The sequence below is a fragment of the Haliaeetus albicilla genome, chromosome 8 (genome assembly GCF_947461875.1).
Source record: "Haliaeetus albicilla chromosome 8, bHalAlb1.1, whole genome shotgun sequence".
In the NCBI taxonomy this organism is placed as follows: Eukaryota; Metazoa; Chordata; class Aves; order Accipitriformes; family Accipitridae; genus Haliaeetus; species Haliaeetus albicilla.
Window position 1 is genome coordinate 28042282 of NC_091490.1, and position 19059 is coordinate 28061340.

General features: G+C 38.9%; 1 protein-coding gene across 7 annotated transcripts in view; it reads left to right on the forward strand.

Moving 5' to 3' along the window:
• The window catches only part of COL11A1 (collagen type XI alpha 1 chain), a 164824-nt gene that overhangs the window by 103279 nt on the left and 42486 nt on the right, over positions 1-19059 (forward strand). For all 7 annotated transcript variants that reach the window (XM_069789477.1, XM_069789480.1, XM_069789478.1 and 4 more), the window contains 7 exons: positions 5984-6037; positions 6955-7062; positions 7847-7936; positions 8224-8277; positions 16405-16512; positions 16991-17098; positions 18147-18200. In XM_069789477.1, coding sequence (XP_069645578.1) covers positions 5984-6037; positions 6955-7062; positions 7847-7936; positions 8224-8277; positions 16405-16512; positions 16991-17098; positions 18147-18200 — 576 coding nt within the window. The remainder of the gene's footprint in view (positions 1-5983; positions 6038-6954; positions 7063-7846; positions 7937-8223; positions 8278-16404; positions 16513-16990; positions 17099-18146; positions 18201-19059) is intronic.

Here is a 19059-nt window from a genome sequence, read left to right on the forward strand (position 1 = left end):
TACTCATATCCCACTGTATCATGGTTCAACCCCAGCTGGTGACTAAGCACCCTGCAGCCACTCGCTCACTCCTCCCCAGTGCTGGTGGAATGGGGAGGAAAAATCAGGAAAAAAAAGTAAAACCCGCAGGTTGAGATAAGAACAGTTTAATAATTGAAATAAAATAACAACAACAATAATGATAATAATAATAATAATGAAAAGGAAGATAACAAAAAGAAAAGAAAGAAATAAAACCCAGGAAAGACAAGTGATCACAATGCAATTGCTCACCACCCACTGACTGATGCCCAGCCAGTCCCTGAGCAGTGATCCGTGCCCCCCTCTCCCAGACGACTCCCCCAGTTTATATCCTGATGTTCTATGTTATGGAATATCCATTTAGCTAGTTCAGGTCAGCTGTACTGGCTGTGCTCCCTCCCAGCTTTTTGTGCACCTCCTCACTGGTAGAGCATGGGAAACTGAAAAGTCCTTGACTTAGGATAAGCACTACCTAGCAACAACTAAAACGTCAGTGTGCTACCAACCTTATTCTCATACTAAATCCAAAACACAGCACTGTACCAGCTACTAGGAAGAGAATTAACTCTATTCCAGCCAAAACCAGGACACACTGAAATAAAATAAAATTCTTACTCAGATTTTTCAGAGCTAGAAAAAGCCATAAATTAATTTAGAGAGAAATTTTCTCACTATGTAGAATGTGTTGTGGGGTCCAACTTCACTGGAAATCTGTTAGTGACTGCTGAGTCACTTCTGCTACTAGAAGGGGTAGCACAGAGCTTGGAGTAACACATCATTCTGAAAAACTGTATTTTCTTCTGCTAGTACTGTAGCATTGTAATTCTTTGCAACGGAAGTGGTTTTTTTGTGTGTGAGAGAAACATTATTGACTACTACTTTGTTCTTTTTCTTTGCAATGATGCAAAGACTAGTCTTGTGTACCAATAAAATGAATTTGAATCATTGTTTAAAATGCAGGAAGCTCAAAATTGTTCTTTAGTGTGATAAGAAAAAGCACAGTTACTATTTTCCCTTTATTCTTATTTATTTGAACATGAGCCAGTAATGTGCCATTACGGTGAAGAATGCTAATAGTATCCTGGGCTGCAGTAGGGTGATCTTTCCCTTCTGTTCAGCCCTGGTGAGACCAGGAGTATTGTGTCCAGTTCTGGGCTCCTCAGTACAAGAGACAGAGAGCTACTGGAGAGGGGCCTGCAAAGGGCCACTAAGATGATAAAGGGACTGGTGCATTTCTCCTATGAGTGAAGACTGATAGAGCTGGGACTGTTTAGCCTAGAGAAGAGAAGGCCTAGGTCAAATCTTATCAAAGTATATAAATACCTGAAACATGTAAAGAAGATGGAGCCAGGCTCTTTTCAGTGGTGCCCAGTGACAGGACAAGAGGCAGTGGGCATGAACTGAAACACAGGAGGTTCCATCTGAACATGAGTGTGGTGGGTTGACCCTTGCTGGATGCCAGGTGCCCACCAAAGCCATTCTATCACTCTGCCCCTGCCCCCCCAGCTGGACAGGGGAGAGAAAATATAACCAAGGACTTGTGGGTTGAGATAAGGACAGGGAGAGATCACTCAACCAATTACTGTCACAGGCAAACCAGACTCAACTTGGGGAAAATTAACTTAATTTATTGCCAATCAACCAGAGCAGGGTAATGAGAAATAAAACCAAATCTCAAAACACCTTCCCTCCACCCCTCCCTTCTTCCCGGGCACAGCTTCACTCACGGATTCTCTCCCTACCCCCTACAGCAGCACAGGGGGATGGGGAATGGGGTTACAGTCAATTCATCCCACGTTGTCTCTGCCACTTCATCCTCTTCAGGGGCAGGACTCATCACACTCTTCCCCTGCTCCATCATGGGGTCCCTCCCACGGGAGACAGTCCTCCACAAACTTCTCCAACGTGGGTCCTTCCCACGGGCTGCAGTTCTTCACGGGCTGCAGTTCTTCATGAACTGCTCCAGCATGGGTCCCTTCCATGGCGTGCAGTCCTTCAGGAGCACACTGCTCCAGCGTGGGTCCCCCATGGGGTCACAAGTCCTGCCAGAAAACCTCCTCCAGCGTGGGCTCCTCTCTCCAAGGGTCCACAGGTCCTGCCAGGAGCCTGCTCCAGCATGGGCTTCCCACGGGGTCACAGCCTCCTTCAGGCACCCACCTGCTCCAGCCTGGGGTCCTCCATGGGCTGCAGGTGGATATCTGCTCCACCGGGGACCTCCCTGGCCTGCAAGGGGACAGCCTGCCTCACCATGGTCTTCCCCACGGGCTGCAGGGGAATCTCTGCTTTGGCACCTGGAGCATCTCCTCCCCCTCCTTCTTCACTGACCTTGGTGTCTGCAGGGTTGTTCCTGTTACATGTTCTCACTCCTCTCTCTGGCTGCTGTTTCCATGTGCCCTGCAACTTTTTTTCCTTCTTAAATATGTTATCACAAAGGTGCTACCACTATCACTGATAGGCTCGGCCTTGGCCAGTGGCAGGTCTGTCTTAGAGCCAGCTGGCATTGGCTCTCTCGGACATAGGGGAAGCTTCTAGCAGCTTCTTACAGAACCCACCCCTGTAACCCCCCTCCCCTCCCTTACCAAAACCTTGCCACACAAACCCAATACAAGGAAACACTTTTTCACTGTGAGGGTGACCGAGCGCTGGAACAGATTACCCAGAAAGGTTGCAGAGCCTCCATCCTTGGAGATGTTCAAAAGCCATCTGGACATACTCCTGGGCAACCATGTCTCAGTGGCCCTGCTTGAGCAGGGCAGTTGGACCAAATAACCTCCAGAGGCCCCTTCGAATCTCAACCATTCTATGATTCTATGATTTCTTGATTTCACTCATGGCTAGAAATGAAAGATTCAAAATACAATGAAACTATGGACACTGCTACTGTGTGATGTTTGGACCAGGTCCCTCTGGGTTCAATCAATACTATGGTTCTCTAATTTTGTATCATCTCCTTTGGGTTTAGTAGGGTTAAACTGATATAAAACTTGAGTAACTTAGGAGCAAATACAGCTTTTCATTAGCATTGTTTTCTGCCCTGTGTATATGTGTACTTGGGCCAGAACTGTTTTTAAAATATTCTTCCCTCATGGGTTCTCATGCATATGATTTTGTAGAAAAAGCAAAAAGTAGACTTGTTGACTTTTTATCTGATGAACATTTCCATTTCAGATTTTTTAAAAATTTATAAATCAGAAAACTTTCATTGCACTCACTGGTAAATCAGAGTCTTAAGAATTCTTTTTTATTTAGGCGTATATCTCATTAAAGTTCAGTCGCGCATGTGGGCATTACAGCAATTAGGGAATTAGGCTAAGAGACATACTCAGGCTTAACAAATTAGAGCCAGATTCCCAGATTGCACTCTGGAGCTTACTTATGGAATAATAAGCATATGTTGACAGCAACTGAGGTAAGTATTAGTGGAGAAAAAGCTACAGCTTTTTCGCCCAGTAAGCCATATGCACTTTGAAGAACTGTCATTGTTTGCTGGAATTCTATACATGGGAACAGTAATATCATGATAAATAATTTGGAATATAAATGTAGGAATAAACTAGGTACTGAAAACCAGTATTAAGCTAGTTCCTCTGTAGAAGTGGTTATCAATTTCAGTGTGGTGGGTTGACCCTGGCTGGATGCCAGGTGCCCACCAAAGCCACTCTATCACTCCCCCTCCTCAGCTGGACAAGGGGGGAGAAAATATAACAAAAGGCTTGTGGGTCAAGATAAGGACAGTTTAATAAAGTGAAAGCAAAGGTTGTGGGCAACAGCAAAAAAAACCCAAATGATGTTATTCTCTACTTCCCATCAGCAGGTGATGTCTGGCCACTTCCTGGGAAGCAGGGCTTCAGTACGTGTAGTGGTTGCTCCGGAAGACAAAAATGTCCCCCTTCCGTCTCCCTTTACTTAGCTTTTATATCTGAGCTGACATCATATGGTATGGAATATGTTTTGTTAGTTTAGGTCAGCTGTCCTGGTTATGCCCCCTCCCAAGATCTTGCCCTGCCCCAGCCTGCCATTGAGGGGGGGCAGAAATGTTGGAGAGACAGCCTTGATGCTGTGCCAGCATTGCTCAGCTGTAGCCAAAACGCTGGTGTGCTATCAACACCTTTCTAGCTACTGATGCAGAGCACAGTGCTACGAGGGCTGCTGTGGGGAGTATTAACTCCATCTCAGCCAGACCCAATACACTCAGTGATATCAATCTCAGATTGGCAGGAGGCATCATCTGCAGAGATTGTTAGATTGTCTGGTTATGCAAGAATTTGGTGTTTCATGCATGTGAAAGGATAAAATAGAAATACACTAGCTGTTTCATCTATTAGAATTAATCAAGGACCTTCTTACTACAGTAAACTCAGTTTTAATAAATTGTCTTTAACAGAAAACAAAAAAAAATGGAGGCTAATTAGGCACTTAAAAACACACACATGAGACATTAGCGTAAATTTTTTAGTACTAAATATTGTAGATGAAGCCATGGGATGTTCAGGTCATCTTGGGTATTTGCTGCTGAAATCTTCTTTGCTTATTGCTTCTTTTACAAATCTGAATCTGTAGGAATAGATAAGCTGGTGACATAAGAGAGAAAGCAGAGTAGTAAAATCATCATTAGCATCAAGAATCATTGAATATACTGCAAAGCATCAATGTATTCTGTAAACCTGGGAATAGCAGGTCTTTTCAAGGTACCTTCAGTAAATGGGTAATACTCAACATTCCTTTGTCTTTCCTTGCAACAGGCTTCTGAAGAAGCTTTGACTGTGTAAAGGAAGGGGCCCATGAATGATTCCATCTGTAGCAGTTCTGATTCTCAGTCACTAGAGCAAAGGGGTACTTTTGTATTTGTTTTTAATGTGGATCATTTCAGAGGTCTGAGAGAGAGTGCGTAAACAGTTAGGCACCAAACTGAACCATGATAACGTCTGGCTGGCAGCAAGAAGAGAATCAGGTTGAGGAAGGTAAAAAAAAGCTTAAACCGTGTCTGATGGAATGGGGCAACTGTCAATGAGACTGTGCCCAGAGGAATGCTGAGCAGGGCCCGATGTTTGGAAGAAATGTGGGCCAGATGACACCTTTGTTGTTACACAGGTGAGCAGAGTAGGAGGCAGACAGAGGCTGTTAGGCAGGGGATACTATGTGGAATCCTACCTGTGATGCAGCAGTGAACGCCCTCTCCTAACTTTATGCAGCAACACACTTCCAATAGTTGAAAGAAACAATTTAGCACATTTCAAAGATACATTAAACAGTGCTACTATTAAGTGAGGTTTTCACATTCAGCTTATTGGCTAATTTTGGACAGAATTCTGGGGCTACTGATTAGAAAATGAAAATTCTGTAAAATTTGCCAGTGTTCTGAAAAACTGTCCCCAAACCATTTCCATTCTAGTCTCTCCTTCCCAGTTTTTGTCATCATATCAATTTCTCATTAACTTCATTCTTTTTGTGGCACTCATGCTGCCTTTTTTACCGTCTCTAGATAACATTCATCTTCACTGAATCTCTGTTTCTTTTCATTTTCTTTCTGTCTAACCTCCTCCTTATCTTTAATGCTCCTCCAACTTAATCCACCATCTGTGTCTTTCTTTAAAAAGCATTTATATGTCTGGCGTTATGATTCATAATGTATATATGTAAAAATGTATTTTCAGCTGTCTTTTAGCTGCATCATTTACACATTCAGACTCACCTAATCAAGTTCACCTAGAGAGATCTGTAAAATTTACTGGAATTTTTACTCCTGTACCACCTCGGAGAGATTGGAACTGATAGAGATAAGAAAGATTAATCAGTATTTCACTTCTAAGTATACAGAGGAAAAAAGAATTCGTCATTTTTATGTCCTGAAGAGAAGGAATGTGTGACATGGAATTTCTTTTTCTCCTCTTCAGCACAGACATTAATTTTGCTCTTCTATATCTTGTACTCGGTAACACAGTATTCTATAATTATTTCACAGGGTTTTCAAGGAAAAACTGGTCCTCCTGGTCCTGGCGGTGTTGTTGGCCCTCAGGTACATCATTTAATTTCATGCTTAACTTCATAAGACCAATGTTTAATGGTCACATTATGGCTGAGGCAGTTGCTTTTGTTGTATTAAAAGGACTAGACTGATAGTTATATTAACTTTTGTAACAAATTACGCATAACAATTTTAGAAATGTGTACTTAGTATTCATCAGTGATTCCACAAAATATGCAAATGTTGGGGTTACCTTTCTACTTCCTTTTTTGTGTGCTTTCTTCATGTGATTATGAAGTTGGTGGTTTACAGAAGTCAAGAAGGCAGAGTTCTCTACCATGAAATAGTTTAGAAAGAACATGTGACTTTCTTGTCAGAGGCCAAATTTCAGTCACTTTTAGATTATGAAGAGATTAACTGTCAACATTTCATTTGATCTAATCTTACTTATTTGCAACAAAATAGAGCATTTGGATTGCATGAGCATTTTTTAGATAATTCCCTCAGTGAAAATTCTCTGCTAATGAATCTGAAGAGATATCTTTCAACTCTTCTACCTTCCATTTCATATGATTCGGAAAAACAACAGTACAGACAGTGTTTCAAGACAAGCTTAGTACATGGATTTCCCTCCCATGTCCTTTTTGTAATCTCCTCCCATACGTGGATACACGCTGTGTTTTAAAGTTTCATTGCTTAAGGAGCAAGGTCAGGATTTCACTCTTTGAAAGCTGTACAGACGTGTCTGCAGGCAGAATGCAATGCAAGATTTATTTTATAGGACAAAGATATTTTGTAAGTAAGTCAGCTTTGCCTGGAGGGAAGGTGGGGAATGTATGCTAACCCATGGTAATATTGTTTTGTAACAGCTATTCATAACAGCTGAATATTAAGAATCTGTTGTTCCTCCCCCCCCCGCCAAGACATTAAATACCTTGAGATGACTGAAGTTTTATTTTTGTGCTCAGGGTCCTACTGGTGAGACTGGCCCAATTGGTGAAAGAGGTCATCCAGGTCCTCCTGGTCCACCAGGTGAACAAGGCCTCCCAGGTGCTGCAGGAAAAGAAGGTGCTAAGGTATGATGTGGCTTTGGGGAACAAACTGGAGGGGACAGATAAATTGCTGACAGTCTCACATTTCAAATCATGAGGCAGAACATGCAGGATAAAATCACAACATACAATATAAAATCACAATTGGCACGTTTCACCCAGAAGGATTTTGAAGACTGAAGTATTCCAATTTTAGAGCTGTGTCTGCTTCCATTGAAATAATGAGAATTCTCGTGAGCCAATAATTAGTATTTTTATAATAAAAAATAAAAAAACCAGTTTACATATACCACACATTCACTATGGAAATACATAGTAATGACATGTTCACACCAAAGTGGAAAACTGTACATTGGCATTTACAGTAGGATGTGTAGTACTGGCTACAAGGTGGAATTTCACTGACCAAATTTAACTCTTTCCTTACTTTTTGGCCTCCATTGGGGCACAAGAAAAATATTCCTTATCTAGTTACTATGTAATTCTGTTCAACCTTCCATTTTAAATGGGCATTGTAAATTTTCAATGAATGTATCTTTAAACATATTTTTATGCCTTGCTGTGTTTTTCACTATTTATATTCTATAACTAATACTGTATTTTGTCAAAGCTTGTTATAAATTTAACCATATTGATAGACTATTGTACTGAAAATATTAAAAGAATTAGTGGTTGAATAGGTGGGGGCGTAATCTTTTTTGTCATTACTATAACTGGGATCTGGTATTTCATTTTCGTCACTCATTTAATAACTAACATAAGCATTTTAAACATTTTTTTTTTAATCAAAATGTAATGTGTTTCCAAGGGTGACCCAGGCCCTCAAGGCATTCCTGGGAAAGATGGACCAGCAGGTCTTCGTGGTTTCCCTGGAGAGAGAGGCCTTCCAGGTGCACAGGTATGATACAAGCACTAGAACAATTGTCATGATGTTTCTAAATACAAGAAACAATGGATTAAGTCTTTTATTTCATGGAACCTTCTACTGTGCTTAAAAATGAATGCAATAGGAGAACAGAAATCAAGCATCCAACATTGTTGAATATCGTTGGCTATATAAGCAAAAAGGAATTTATTCAGTTTTTTGGTTTTGGATTTTTACATTCTTCCTATTACGTGTGTTGTAAAAATACTCTTGAACTTTCCAGTGTAAGAAATAAGCTTTTTTTTATTATTATTTTTTAGGGTCCAGCTGGTCTGAAGGGAGGGGAAGGCCCACAAGGCCCACCTGGCCCAGTTGTAAGTAAACATAATAATTTTATGGAAATATAAACAGTATTACACGGGCTGCAGTTCTTCACAAACTGCTCCAGCGTAAGTCCTTTCCATGGCATGCAGTCCTTCAGGAGCACACTGCTCCAGTGTGAGTCCCCCGCAGGATCACAAGTCCTGCCAGAAACGCTTCTCCAGCATGGGCTCCTCTCTCCAAGGGTCCACAGGTCCTGCCAGGAGCTTGCTCCAGTGTGGGCTTCCCACGGAGTCACGGCCTCTTTCAGGCACATCCACCTGCTCCAGCATGGGGTCCTCCACAGGCTGCAGGTGGATATCTGCCCCATCGTGGACCTCCCTGGCCTGCAGGGGGACAGCCTGCCTCACCGTGGTCTTCCCCACGGGCTGCAGGGGAATCTCTGCTCTGGCACCTGGAGCATCTCCTGCCCCTCCTTCTTCACTGACCTGAGGTCTGCAGGGTTGTTTCTCTCACATGTTCTCACTCCTCTCTCCAGCTGCAGTTTCTGTGCCACAGCAAGTTTTTTTCCCCTTCTTAAATCTGTTATCACAGAGGCACTACCACTGTTGCTGATGGGCTCAGCCTTGGCCAGTGGCGGGTCTGTCTCAGAGCCGGCTGGCATTGGCTCTGTTGGACATAGGGGAAGCTTCTGGCATCTTCTCACAGAAGACAGCTCTGCAGCCCCCCCACCCCACTACCAAAACCTTGCCACACAAACCCAATACAGCTGCGTCCCCTTTGTACAACAGCAGTTCACTCATACAGTTGACCCACATAATGTTAAAAATATTGCTGGTGTTCTGCATAGCCTAAGCTAGCTTTTAAATATGTGGCATCACTACTTTTTTCCCCTTATTACTGTATCTAATATTTTGAACCATATAGCGGCCTATGTGTAAGTTTTGATTCATTTTAACTCATTGTGAAAAAGATTCTTTCTGTTTACATTGGGTAGCAGAATGTTTCATCCATAAAGAACAAAACTGATAAATATTCTACTCATTTTCAGTAATTTCTGTATAGTTGGGAAATGTCACAAAGCCTATTTCTTTCCACCACTATTTTACAATTTTTTATTTATTTACTATCATCTTAAAAAAAAAAAAAGTTTGAAGACAGTCCTCTCAGAATCTATTGAGATTTTTCACTCAGAGTTAGGAGACATCAACATAGTTAAAGAAGAGAACACATCTTAATCCTGTTTTGAAGTGCTTTGAAATAGGAACAGAGAATGATATAGCAGCAGGCATTGTATATCATTTTTTTTGCCACAGTATCTACATTGAAAAAAATATTTTTCGATGAAAGTTTAGATTCTGTAGGAAAAGGGAAAAACTGTAGAGCAAGCTTAAGAACTTTGAGAAATTATGATGATCATTGTAAAAAAGAGTCTTATTTTGGAAAATAGTAACATGCAACTTGAAATCTCCCATTGAAATCCAAGGGAAAATAGATCATGCAAGAATATAAGAATGGTTTATTAACAACACCATTTTATGAATATGGAAAGAAATGATGCGTTATACAATTAGATAAGAATTTTAGAATATAAGATGATCAAAACCATCCATTACTTTGAAGACTTTATCGTTACTGTACTTCTTGTGTGGAGCATGCATGATCAATGAAACTGTTACAAATTATGTTTGCCTGGCTAATAGGAGCTATGTAAATCATGTCATGCAGTACTATTCCTTCTCAATATTTTAAGCTCAACATAGGCATAAAAATAACTTTGCCAACTTTTTGTGTTGTTGTAGTTGTTTTTTTCTTTATGATTATGATAGAGAGAAAAGCAGTGATATGTACTCATTCCTCAAAACCAGTAAATTATTCTCCCTTGAGTAGCATGACTAGGCTTTTTCTAGATGGTCCTGTGCTCAACAGTTGTTTACATTTAGATTTTTGTTTCATGTTTGGACTTCTACTATTTATACGTCTGCTGCTTCTTTCACGTCAGTTTCTGGCAGTTATCCACTGAAAGGTATTTGAAGTATGATATGCTTAAACTTACCTATTCTCTGTTGTCATTTTTTATGCAAGGAAGTTCTACAAGGATGCACTGGTGTTGAAAACATGATACAGTTATTCCCAAATGTGAATTGTGTAGATTTTGACAGTCATCTTGTCAACTTATTTCTTTCATTCAGTGCAACTGAAGTAAAAAAAAAAAAAAAAAATCATCACAGCTATTCCCGCTACATAAAAAAGTAATGGAGGAGCTGAAATTCTATGTATTCAACAATAAAGCTCTCTTATGTTGCTGCAATTCATATTGAGATTAGAATACATTAAACAAGGAGGGAAAAAAACCTTAATATAAAGGTTCTTGCTTTTGGATTATTTCTACATTATTGGAAAAGATCTGCTATAGCACACTTTTCAGATTTAGTTCTTGATTTCTTAATATTTGGTACTTGAATTCTTAAAATTAATTATCAAATTCTTAATGCCCTTAAGATTCTATTCTTTAAGTCAAGAACTTGCATTTGTGATTTACAGTACTTCTTTACACCATGCAGTACATATACATTCCCAAAAGGCACCAAAACAAGGTAGCTGGGAATGGAATGGAATGGAATGGAATGGAATGGAGTGGAGTGGAATGGAATGGAGTGGAATGGAATGGAATGGAGTGGAGTGGAGTGGAGTGGAATGGAATGGAATGGAATGGAATGGAATGGAATGGAAGCTAGTAGGGAGAGTCAAAAGGGATACCATCGCACCCTATCTGAAGAACCTGAACTGTTAGAAGAAAAGATGAGTCAAAATCAAGAAAGCATAGACCAGAATAGTCTCTTCAATCTAAAGGTCATATCTTGGTTTTTTTGTAAAGGAGGCCCTAAGGCTGCACTAACCTCTCAAGCAGATAATTAGTTCAGGTGCAATGAACCAGAACTCTTCTGAGCATGGACAAACTGGACAGCACAAGCATACCTGACATTTAACACACCCCACTTTCTCAGACAGGATGCCACACAGTAGCTGTGCCACTGGTATCATAGTTTCTCATAAATATGCATCACGTAAGGTTGTGAGGCAAAAGTATATATCTTGTTTAGTGATGGTTGTCCATATTCTGAAATACATGTGTTTGAATTTAAATTCAGATGATCCATGTTTTTCTAATTCTTATAGGTTGTGTATACATTAGTGGTTTAGTTCAAAACATCAGAACCTTTTTGAGGTTAATGTCTCAATCATCCCCATTTACCATCCTTCATTTCAAATCATGGAGCTCTCTTGGAGCTTATGAACAGTATTGCTTTCATGTGAAACTAAATTGGAAGAGAAATTCCAGGAGCACTTCTAATACCCACCAGCCAATGGGAGTTCAGTGCCAGACTAGAATTATTATGAACTATAGTCCAGAAATATAGAGTATGGGTGTCAGGAGCACATTACCAACTGCTTCTTCACTTTATAAATCCATTCCTGTTGTCGCTATACTTCCTGCGAAGGTAAACATAGTCATTGAAAGAATCACTTAGGAAGGTCAGAATTTTTTGCATATTGTTTTTCTGATCTTTGAGAAATAGATGTAGGTGTAGCAGGAATTGTGAGCAGAGAGGAAAGAGAGTTTGAAGGGTAAACTTTTTTTTTTTTTTTTTTAATATACTTTGAGTTCACTGTAGTGCAAGAAGGCCACTTAAGGCACAAACAGCACCAAGCTGACCTGAGAGCATTCCAGAAGTTCTTAGTGGGATCTTCTTTCTATTTCATCTTTAATTACTAACTTGTTATCTTCAAAGTGTTTTTCAGTGAAAAAAGATGCATAGGTGCTCTTAATACTGGGTTTCTGTGCATCTGCAAGGACCACAATTAAACCACAATAGTTTGCTTTTTTTCACAGTAGCTCATAGTAGACCATGAGCATCAAATAGTCCCATCTATTTTTAGACAACAGAGGCTACACACAGAAGTGTAATTATAATGGAGTCTTCATATGCCATTTATAATAGGAAGAGAATTCATGCCACTGGATGATTTTCCTCCAATTCCCTGCCAATACCAATTGCTTCTAACTAGCATATACAGTCAATTATAAGCTTTATTTGGCTAGTGCATACCAAACAAATGACCGCTCCAAATACTGTGAATGCCAATTACTGTGCTTAGAGGGATTTGGACAAAAGAAAGAGATGCATGAATGCACTCCAGAGCAAGTTTTTTTCTGGTTTTTTTTGTTGTGGTTTTTTTGTTTGGGTTTTGGGGTTTTTTGTGTTGTTTTTTTTTTTAACAGTTCTCTTTTATCTGCTATCTTTATCTTCTGTTTGTTTTCTTCCCTTCTCATACTACTGTGTGGAATGCTGAATGCTGATGAGAGAAAGCTCTTTGGAATGTCAGGCAGTCATTTTTCATTAGCTCATTTGGGAAAAGGATGCCCAAATTGGACTCAGAATAAGCCAGCTGTAGGCTACCCAATTATCAATACTGAGCTATCTAGAACTATCTTCCTCTGTCTGATAACATTTTTCAGTCATGGGGATCTTCACTTGTTGAGCATTTTGTTAGCCATCAGTAAAAAGTATTGCTACTACTATGTGATCTATATGATACCTATAATTACATATCTCTCCACAGAGAGATAAAAACAGGTTACTAATGAGTTTATAGTCTGTATAAGAGAAATACAAGACAAAGCATGACACTTCCATTCTGTAGAAAAGTTCTTAGAAACCCCCCTAAATTAATAAAAAGATTCCAGGATGTGAGTACCTCTGCAAGACCACAGGTTAACAAGGAGTTTAGTAATATAAGGGGATTGTTTCATAGTGGGACAGAGTGACAAAGAAAGATAATGAACATAGAAAGAGAGAACAGACTTAAGAAGCTGCCTAAAATGCTTTTCTGAGTTGTGACTATAATTTAATGTGTTCTGCTTTGATCAGAGGCCATTCTCACAGAGAAATGAGAGGATCCTTGAAAGCAGAAGGTGTACTTCCTGTTCATAACTCATGTGAAATTTAAGTATAACAAATAAAAATGATACAAAGATAAACCTAAGAAGTTGGCTGAGTTAAAAGAACTACTAGAAATTCTGGCCAGTGTTAGTGTCTGCTGTCTGATATAGGAAAGATCTATGAGTTATCTGGATTTTTTTTCCTCTCTATTCTTGCATCCTACTGATGAGATGACCTAAAATTGTTTAGCTTATGAGAGCAGACAAGATCAGAGACCATGGTAGTATGGCTGCAGGGTAGTGAATTTTTCTTCTTGAATTCACTGAGTCTTAGAAACTAAAATAACAGAAATAGGACTGAAACTAGGCATCCACCCTGACTTAAAAAAACCCAACCAACAACTGGAAGGATAAAGTCATCTATGAGTCCTGCACAAATATGTTTTTTGAACACTCATGCAAAATTAAATCTTACTGAGATAATTTGCAAAAATATGTGGAGCAACCATTCAGCGTTCTCTTTTACCACAGTTATCTGGAGGGAAAAGCACCTTATTATGTAATTACTACCAGTTATGCTGATGAGGTCAGTCCAGGAAAAGTATGTCATGAATAAAAGCAAAAAAATGGTCCCTCATGGGTGAAAGTAGCTTAAAATTCCAATGTTCCAAGAGCCAGCACATTTGATCTTGCTTAAACATGGAAAAAAACTGGCTAGTCAGAACTTCAGGCTACAACACATTACTTAGCCTGATTCAAAGGAACTGACTCACAGACGAACTGTAGGCCAAAGCACCTTTATTTTCACCGACAGGGAGAGCATAGGGTCTGCACCCTACAAAATGCACCTCCACCGAGGTAAAATTTAAGTCAGCTTATATAGCATTTTTATCAAACATTCCATACATTTTGTGGTTAATCCCCAATAAACAAACAATAAACAAAAAGTTTTGTGGTTACAAAACTTTAGTGCTCTATTTTTCTATTGTAACTAGTTTTATGGTTTCCTAGATAGCAAGGCATACATGCCTAAAGGCAGCATATCATACCCCTGCAGAGGGGTAGGCCCCTGTTTATGGTTAGCCAAGTTAAAACATCTTAAAAAAAAAAAAACAAGAACTCACAGTATTTGCTAACTCATACTTATGCTAAGAGCGGCCTAGTTATGTCAAGCAAACCTTCAAGCCATACTCAACTTCATTCCTTAATTGAAGCCATTCCATAATGTATCACCCCTCTTCCAGTATTTCAGTTGGAAAAGTGAAATTATCAGTAACTTTGAAGTGTTACAAACTATCTTGTAGGTGTTAAGCTGAAAAGCTGGGGGAATATTACTGTACAGCAAACAAACATTTAACAGTCCTCTGTTGATACAAAAAATGTAAATTATTTAAAAGACAGAAAACAAAGATGCTGCAAAAGTGTGAAAATATAGAAATTTAGAGGGAGAGGACAGCTTTCTTTGCTTCTCAGTTTCCAGTGAGTCCACAAATTTCAAGGTTAACTGTGTTGCTATTAGTGAAATAGTTCTTCCCATTAGACTTGTAAGCACAAGACTAGCTCATACGTAGAATATAATGGAACAGAATACTCCATTGTCGTTGTTCCCATGCTGCCCTATCTACAGGACAGAGGAAGGATGTACAGCATCTCGAATCCTCAGGAAGTATCAGGACTGGCAAAGCTGGATTTCCTGTCAGAGTTCTCAGCCAGTGATGGTACAAAAAAGCACAAAGAAGCTTTACCATTCTCCACACTCTGCCTGTACACAGGAGAGCAATATGCTTCTGTCTCCCTGCACATGCTGGCTCTTGTGGAGAGAGGAAGCAGCAGCTTAGATGGCAGTTAACCTCTGTATCAAGTCCCAGGAAGTTTTCCCCATGCTATCATGAATCCATTTCACAAATACAGAAAGAATACCTGATCAGAATCTGTCTGTGTGATCAAGGAGATATTGGGAATTTGAGTGTAAATGTCTTTTGCTCCCTGTCATTTTCTTGCTATGGTGTGCCTCCAAACAGGTGTCCATTTCTTTGCTTATGAGTTACAGAGAACTTTGGTTATAGATCACTGTTCGGAAATCAACACAACTTGCAGAAAGGATTTAAAATCAGTACTCCACATTGTGGCTTTTGACTAAATGATGAACAAATATGTATAGACCAAAATTTAACATTTTGATTCTGAAATTCCATTTATTTGAGCAGAAGTTCTAATCTATGCTGTTATCTATTCCCTTGTATCCTTTTAGGAAGGTTTTTTAGTACCAGAACACCTTGTTTCCTTTCCTTTTTCCCCTTCAGCACTACTTAAAAGTATATGCCATCTGTATTCTTAGAAAGTGCAATAAATAAGACAGGAAAAATTTAGTCCACCCCAGGTGCCTCTTAGTTTTTACAGCACTGCAGATTTCTACATACCTAGTCATTCCCTCCATTTTGTCTAGTTTGCTCAATCCAGCAGATTGAAAGGTTATGGAGTTTGGCTCTGTGGCAGACTGACATATTTAAAAGAAAGGTTGGCTTTTTATGGAACAGCCATAAGCCCTACACTGCTTCAAAACAAAGAACCGACAGGGAAAGTAGAAACTAAATTTTCACTTATTGCGGCTTTGGTAGTTTCAGATAGAAAAAAAAACCAAACCAAACTTATTTAGACAATTAAAGGAATACAGTAATGACAATGATATGACTCATTTAAAAGTGAGGCTTATTGATGTTAGAGTAAAAATTATTCCTCTCTGCTATTATTTTCTGTAAAAATATATTCCAGAATACACAATTTCAGTGTGTTTTCCACATACGGGACCTGTCTTTTCCCCTTTAATTTGCAATATTAGATTATTAACTTTGGGTTGTGGTGTGGGTTAGTTCTGTATTTTAATATTGTGAATATTCTTTTATCAAAGTAGTATGTTAATGTATTTTGGAAACACGGGGAAAAAAGTTCTTGAAAACAGGCTGAAGCACACTCCTATTATGAAGAAAAAGATACAGGAAGGGGTATTTAGGAAAAAAAAATAAAATTAGTACTGAATAAGAACTATGGAGTATGAACTTCAGGTTAGTTCTTTCAGCATTTTTCTTTACTTGCACACATGCTGAATGTATACCCTTCTACCAGCTGGAACCTCACTGAATAACAGGTATCTTCTCTGTTGACCTGGGTCATGAAAACCACCAACAGTTATCAGGGCTATATCAGAATTCTCTTATACTTTTTTATTTCTTTCCAGGGTTCACCAGGGGAACGTGGAGCAGCAGGCACTGCTGGCCCAATTGGTCTGCCAGGTCGTCCTGGACCTCAGGGTCCTCCAGGCCCCGCAGGGGAGAAGGGTGCTCCTGTAAGTAATCAGAGAGTCACATAAAATTATCACAGCACAGATTTTTTATTCCAGAATGTTACTTTTTCCCACTCTAGTATTTGCCTATTAAACATATCCTCAGAATACCTGACCTACTACTTTTATATTTACAATTAAGTAAATAGTAAAACATTTGTTGTCATACCCTCTAACACCCAAGAAGGGTTAAATCCATTATTATCACAGCAGGGAGTGAATATAATAAAAAAGTTTGTCAAACCAGTCTTTCATTAAAACTTTGTACCCAGCCACTCTGCATTAGAGTACAAGCGTATTTGTCATCGGCTTCCATTATTACTTAGTATAATTTCCCAATACATTCTCTTCCCTTTATAGTTTCCTTTCTGTTGGTTTTTTTTTTTTTTTTTAATTTTGTATTGGTAATGTGACTCCCTGTACCAAAATCTTCATTAGTCTCCTGTGATAATGTGGATCACTTCCTTTTCTTCAAAACCAGGGTGAAAAAGGTCCTCAAGGTCCAGCTGGACGTGATGGAGTACAGGGTCCTGTAGGACTTCCTGGTCCTGCTGGTCCTAGTGGTTCTCCCGGAGAAGATGGTGACAAGGTGAGTCATTATAATTGGTATTAGTGCATCTGTGAGAAAATCTGTCAGTACAGTTCTCTGGTTGTAGCTTTCCTCACAATAAATACAGTGACGAAGTAACTCTTACCCCTGCCTCCCCCAAACTGCCTCCACTCACTGCAAAAAACCTAAAGAACCCTTCTATAATCTGATGCCATGGGACATTGGGATTTGTGTTCAAGAACTAGTAAACATTTATCCTGGCAAAGAAACAAGGCTGAAAGTGTGGCAAAATAAATCAAGGCAGATGATGTAAAAATTGATTTTTGCCTATTTTAGAAATGTGGTTTGCTGAATGACTAGGAGAAAATATTCTCAGTAAGGTATAGTGATTTGGAACCACTGTTGATATGCTGAGAGTGTCAAAACAATATGTTAGCAGCAGAGGTATCCTGCTGACTTCTGGCAGAATTTAGGACATGACACCTTTCAGGATCATCTTGCATGTTTGCTTGATCCAGCACTGTTCTGTTAGTTAGCATAGGGTAAAGGTAAAAACTTTGAGGTTCATTTTTATGATGCATGAGTGTTATTTATCCCACAGAGAGTATTTTCCGTGATTTAATTTAATTGTGTTTTCTTATTGTATAAATAAAACATTTTTTTCTGACATGATTTCCTGGTGGTTTGAATAATTTTGGCGTTTTGAAATATTGTACAATACAGTGAGAAGCAGTAGTTCAGTCACATACAGTTAGATGAGTCTGTAAATCAGGGTGCTTTCATTATAAGTTCATATTGAAGATGACATGAGGAACACAACTTCCTTTATTTAGACCTCAGTTGCACTATACTTCAAAGCCAGGTCTTGTTGCCCTTTGCAGTATAGCAATCAATATCTGGATTAATATGACATACTATCGATCGATACAGAATTGCCCCATTTAGGCCTTCACACTTGAAGCAGCAGCATAAAACACAGAATAATCTTATCAAAGGGAACTTTTAAAGATACTGTGATACCAACTTCAGCTAAGTGTGAAGGAAACCATTTTAAACAAGAAGTTTAACTTTCAACTTTCAATTACAGGGTGAAATTGGTGAACCGGGTCAGAAAGGTAGTAAAGGCGACAAGGGAGAAAATGTGAGTAGTAAAATTCTTTGTCCATTACGTTCTTCATAAATAAAAAGTATTCATGCATGAAGTATGCCGATAGCCTTGCTACATCAATGAACAGAAACAAAGACACACTTCAAAAATGTTTCTTCAAAATAATGTTGAGTTTTAATGCAACACTAGAGGTTTGTGTTTATAGAGCCATGCATATATTTAGTATTTCTCATATTCCTTGAGCTTACAGAATCATTAAAAAATACATAGGTAAACTACATTCCTAAGCATGCTTCCTATATAATTTTAATTCATCTATTCTACATTTGAACTGAGAGAGACCAAGAATATACATACGTTCTCATACTGTGTTTAAGTTAACTTCACTGAGTGGATTGTGTGAACATACCCAGCTTTAGCTTCTTAGCCATAATGATGAAGAATATGAAGACTCAGTAGAGAAATGTACTAATATAGTTTTAAAATCTTTAAAGAATATCTAATTCTTGGAGAGCACATTTAACTGATTGCAACATTTCAGAACAGCGAAGATATCAGATGAAATGGCTTACACAAGTTTTCAAATATTATCACTAGGCCTATTAGTGAACTTAGGACTACTCAGGCCTCTACTGATTTAATTTGAAATGTTTTTGTCTTCAAAATTATTTCTAAAGTTCAAGCACTTCCTCTTTTGATTGAGGCCAGAAATATAAAGATAAGCTTTTTCCACTGTAAAACTTGAAGCTAGAAAGAATAAAACTAGCATTTTTTTTCCTGTTTGGTTTTGGTTTCTTTCCCAAAAATTCAAAAAAGGTTTGTTTTCACTTCTGTTCAATTTCAAGATAAACTGGCATTATATCTGAATAATCTTCCTTAAGAAAAAATGGAC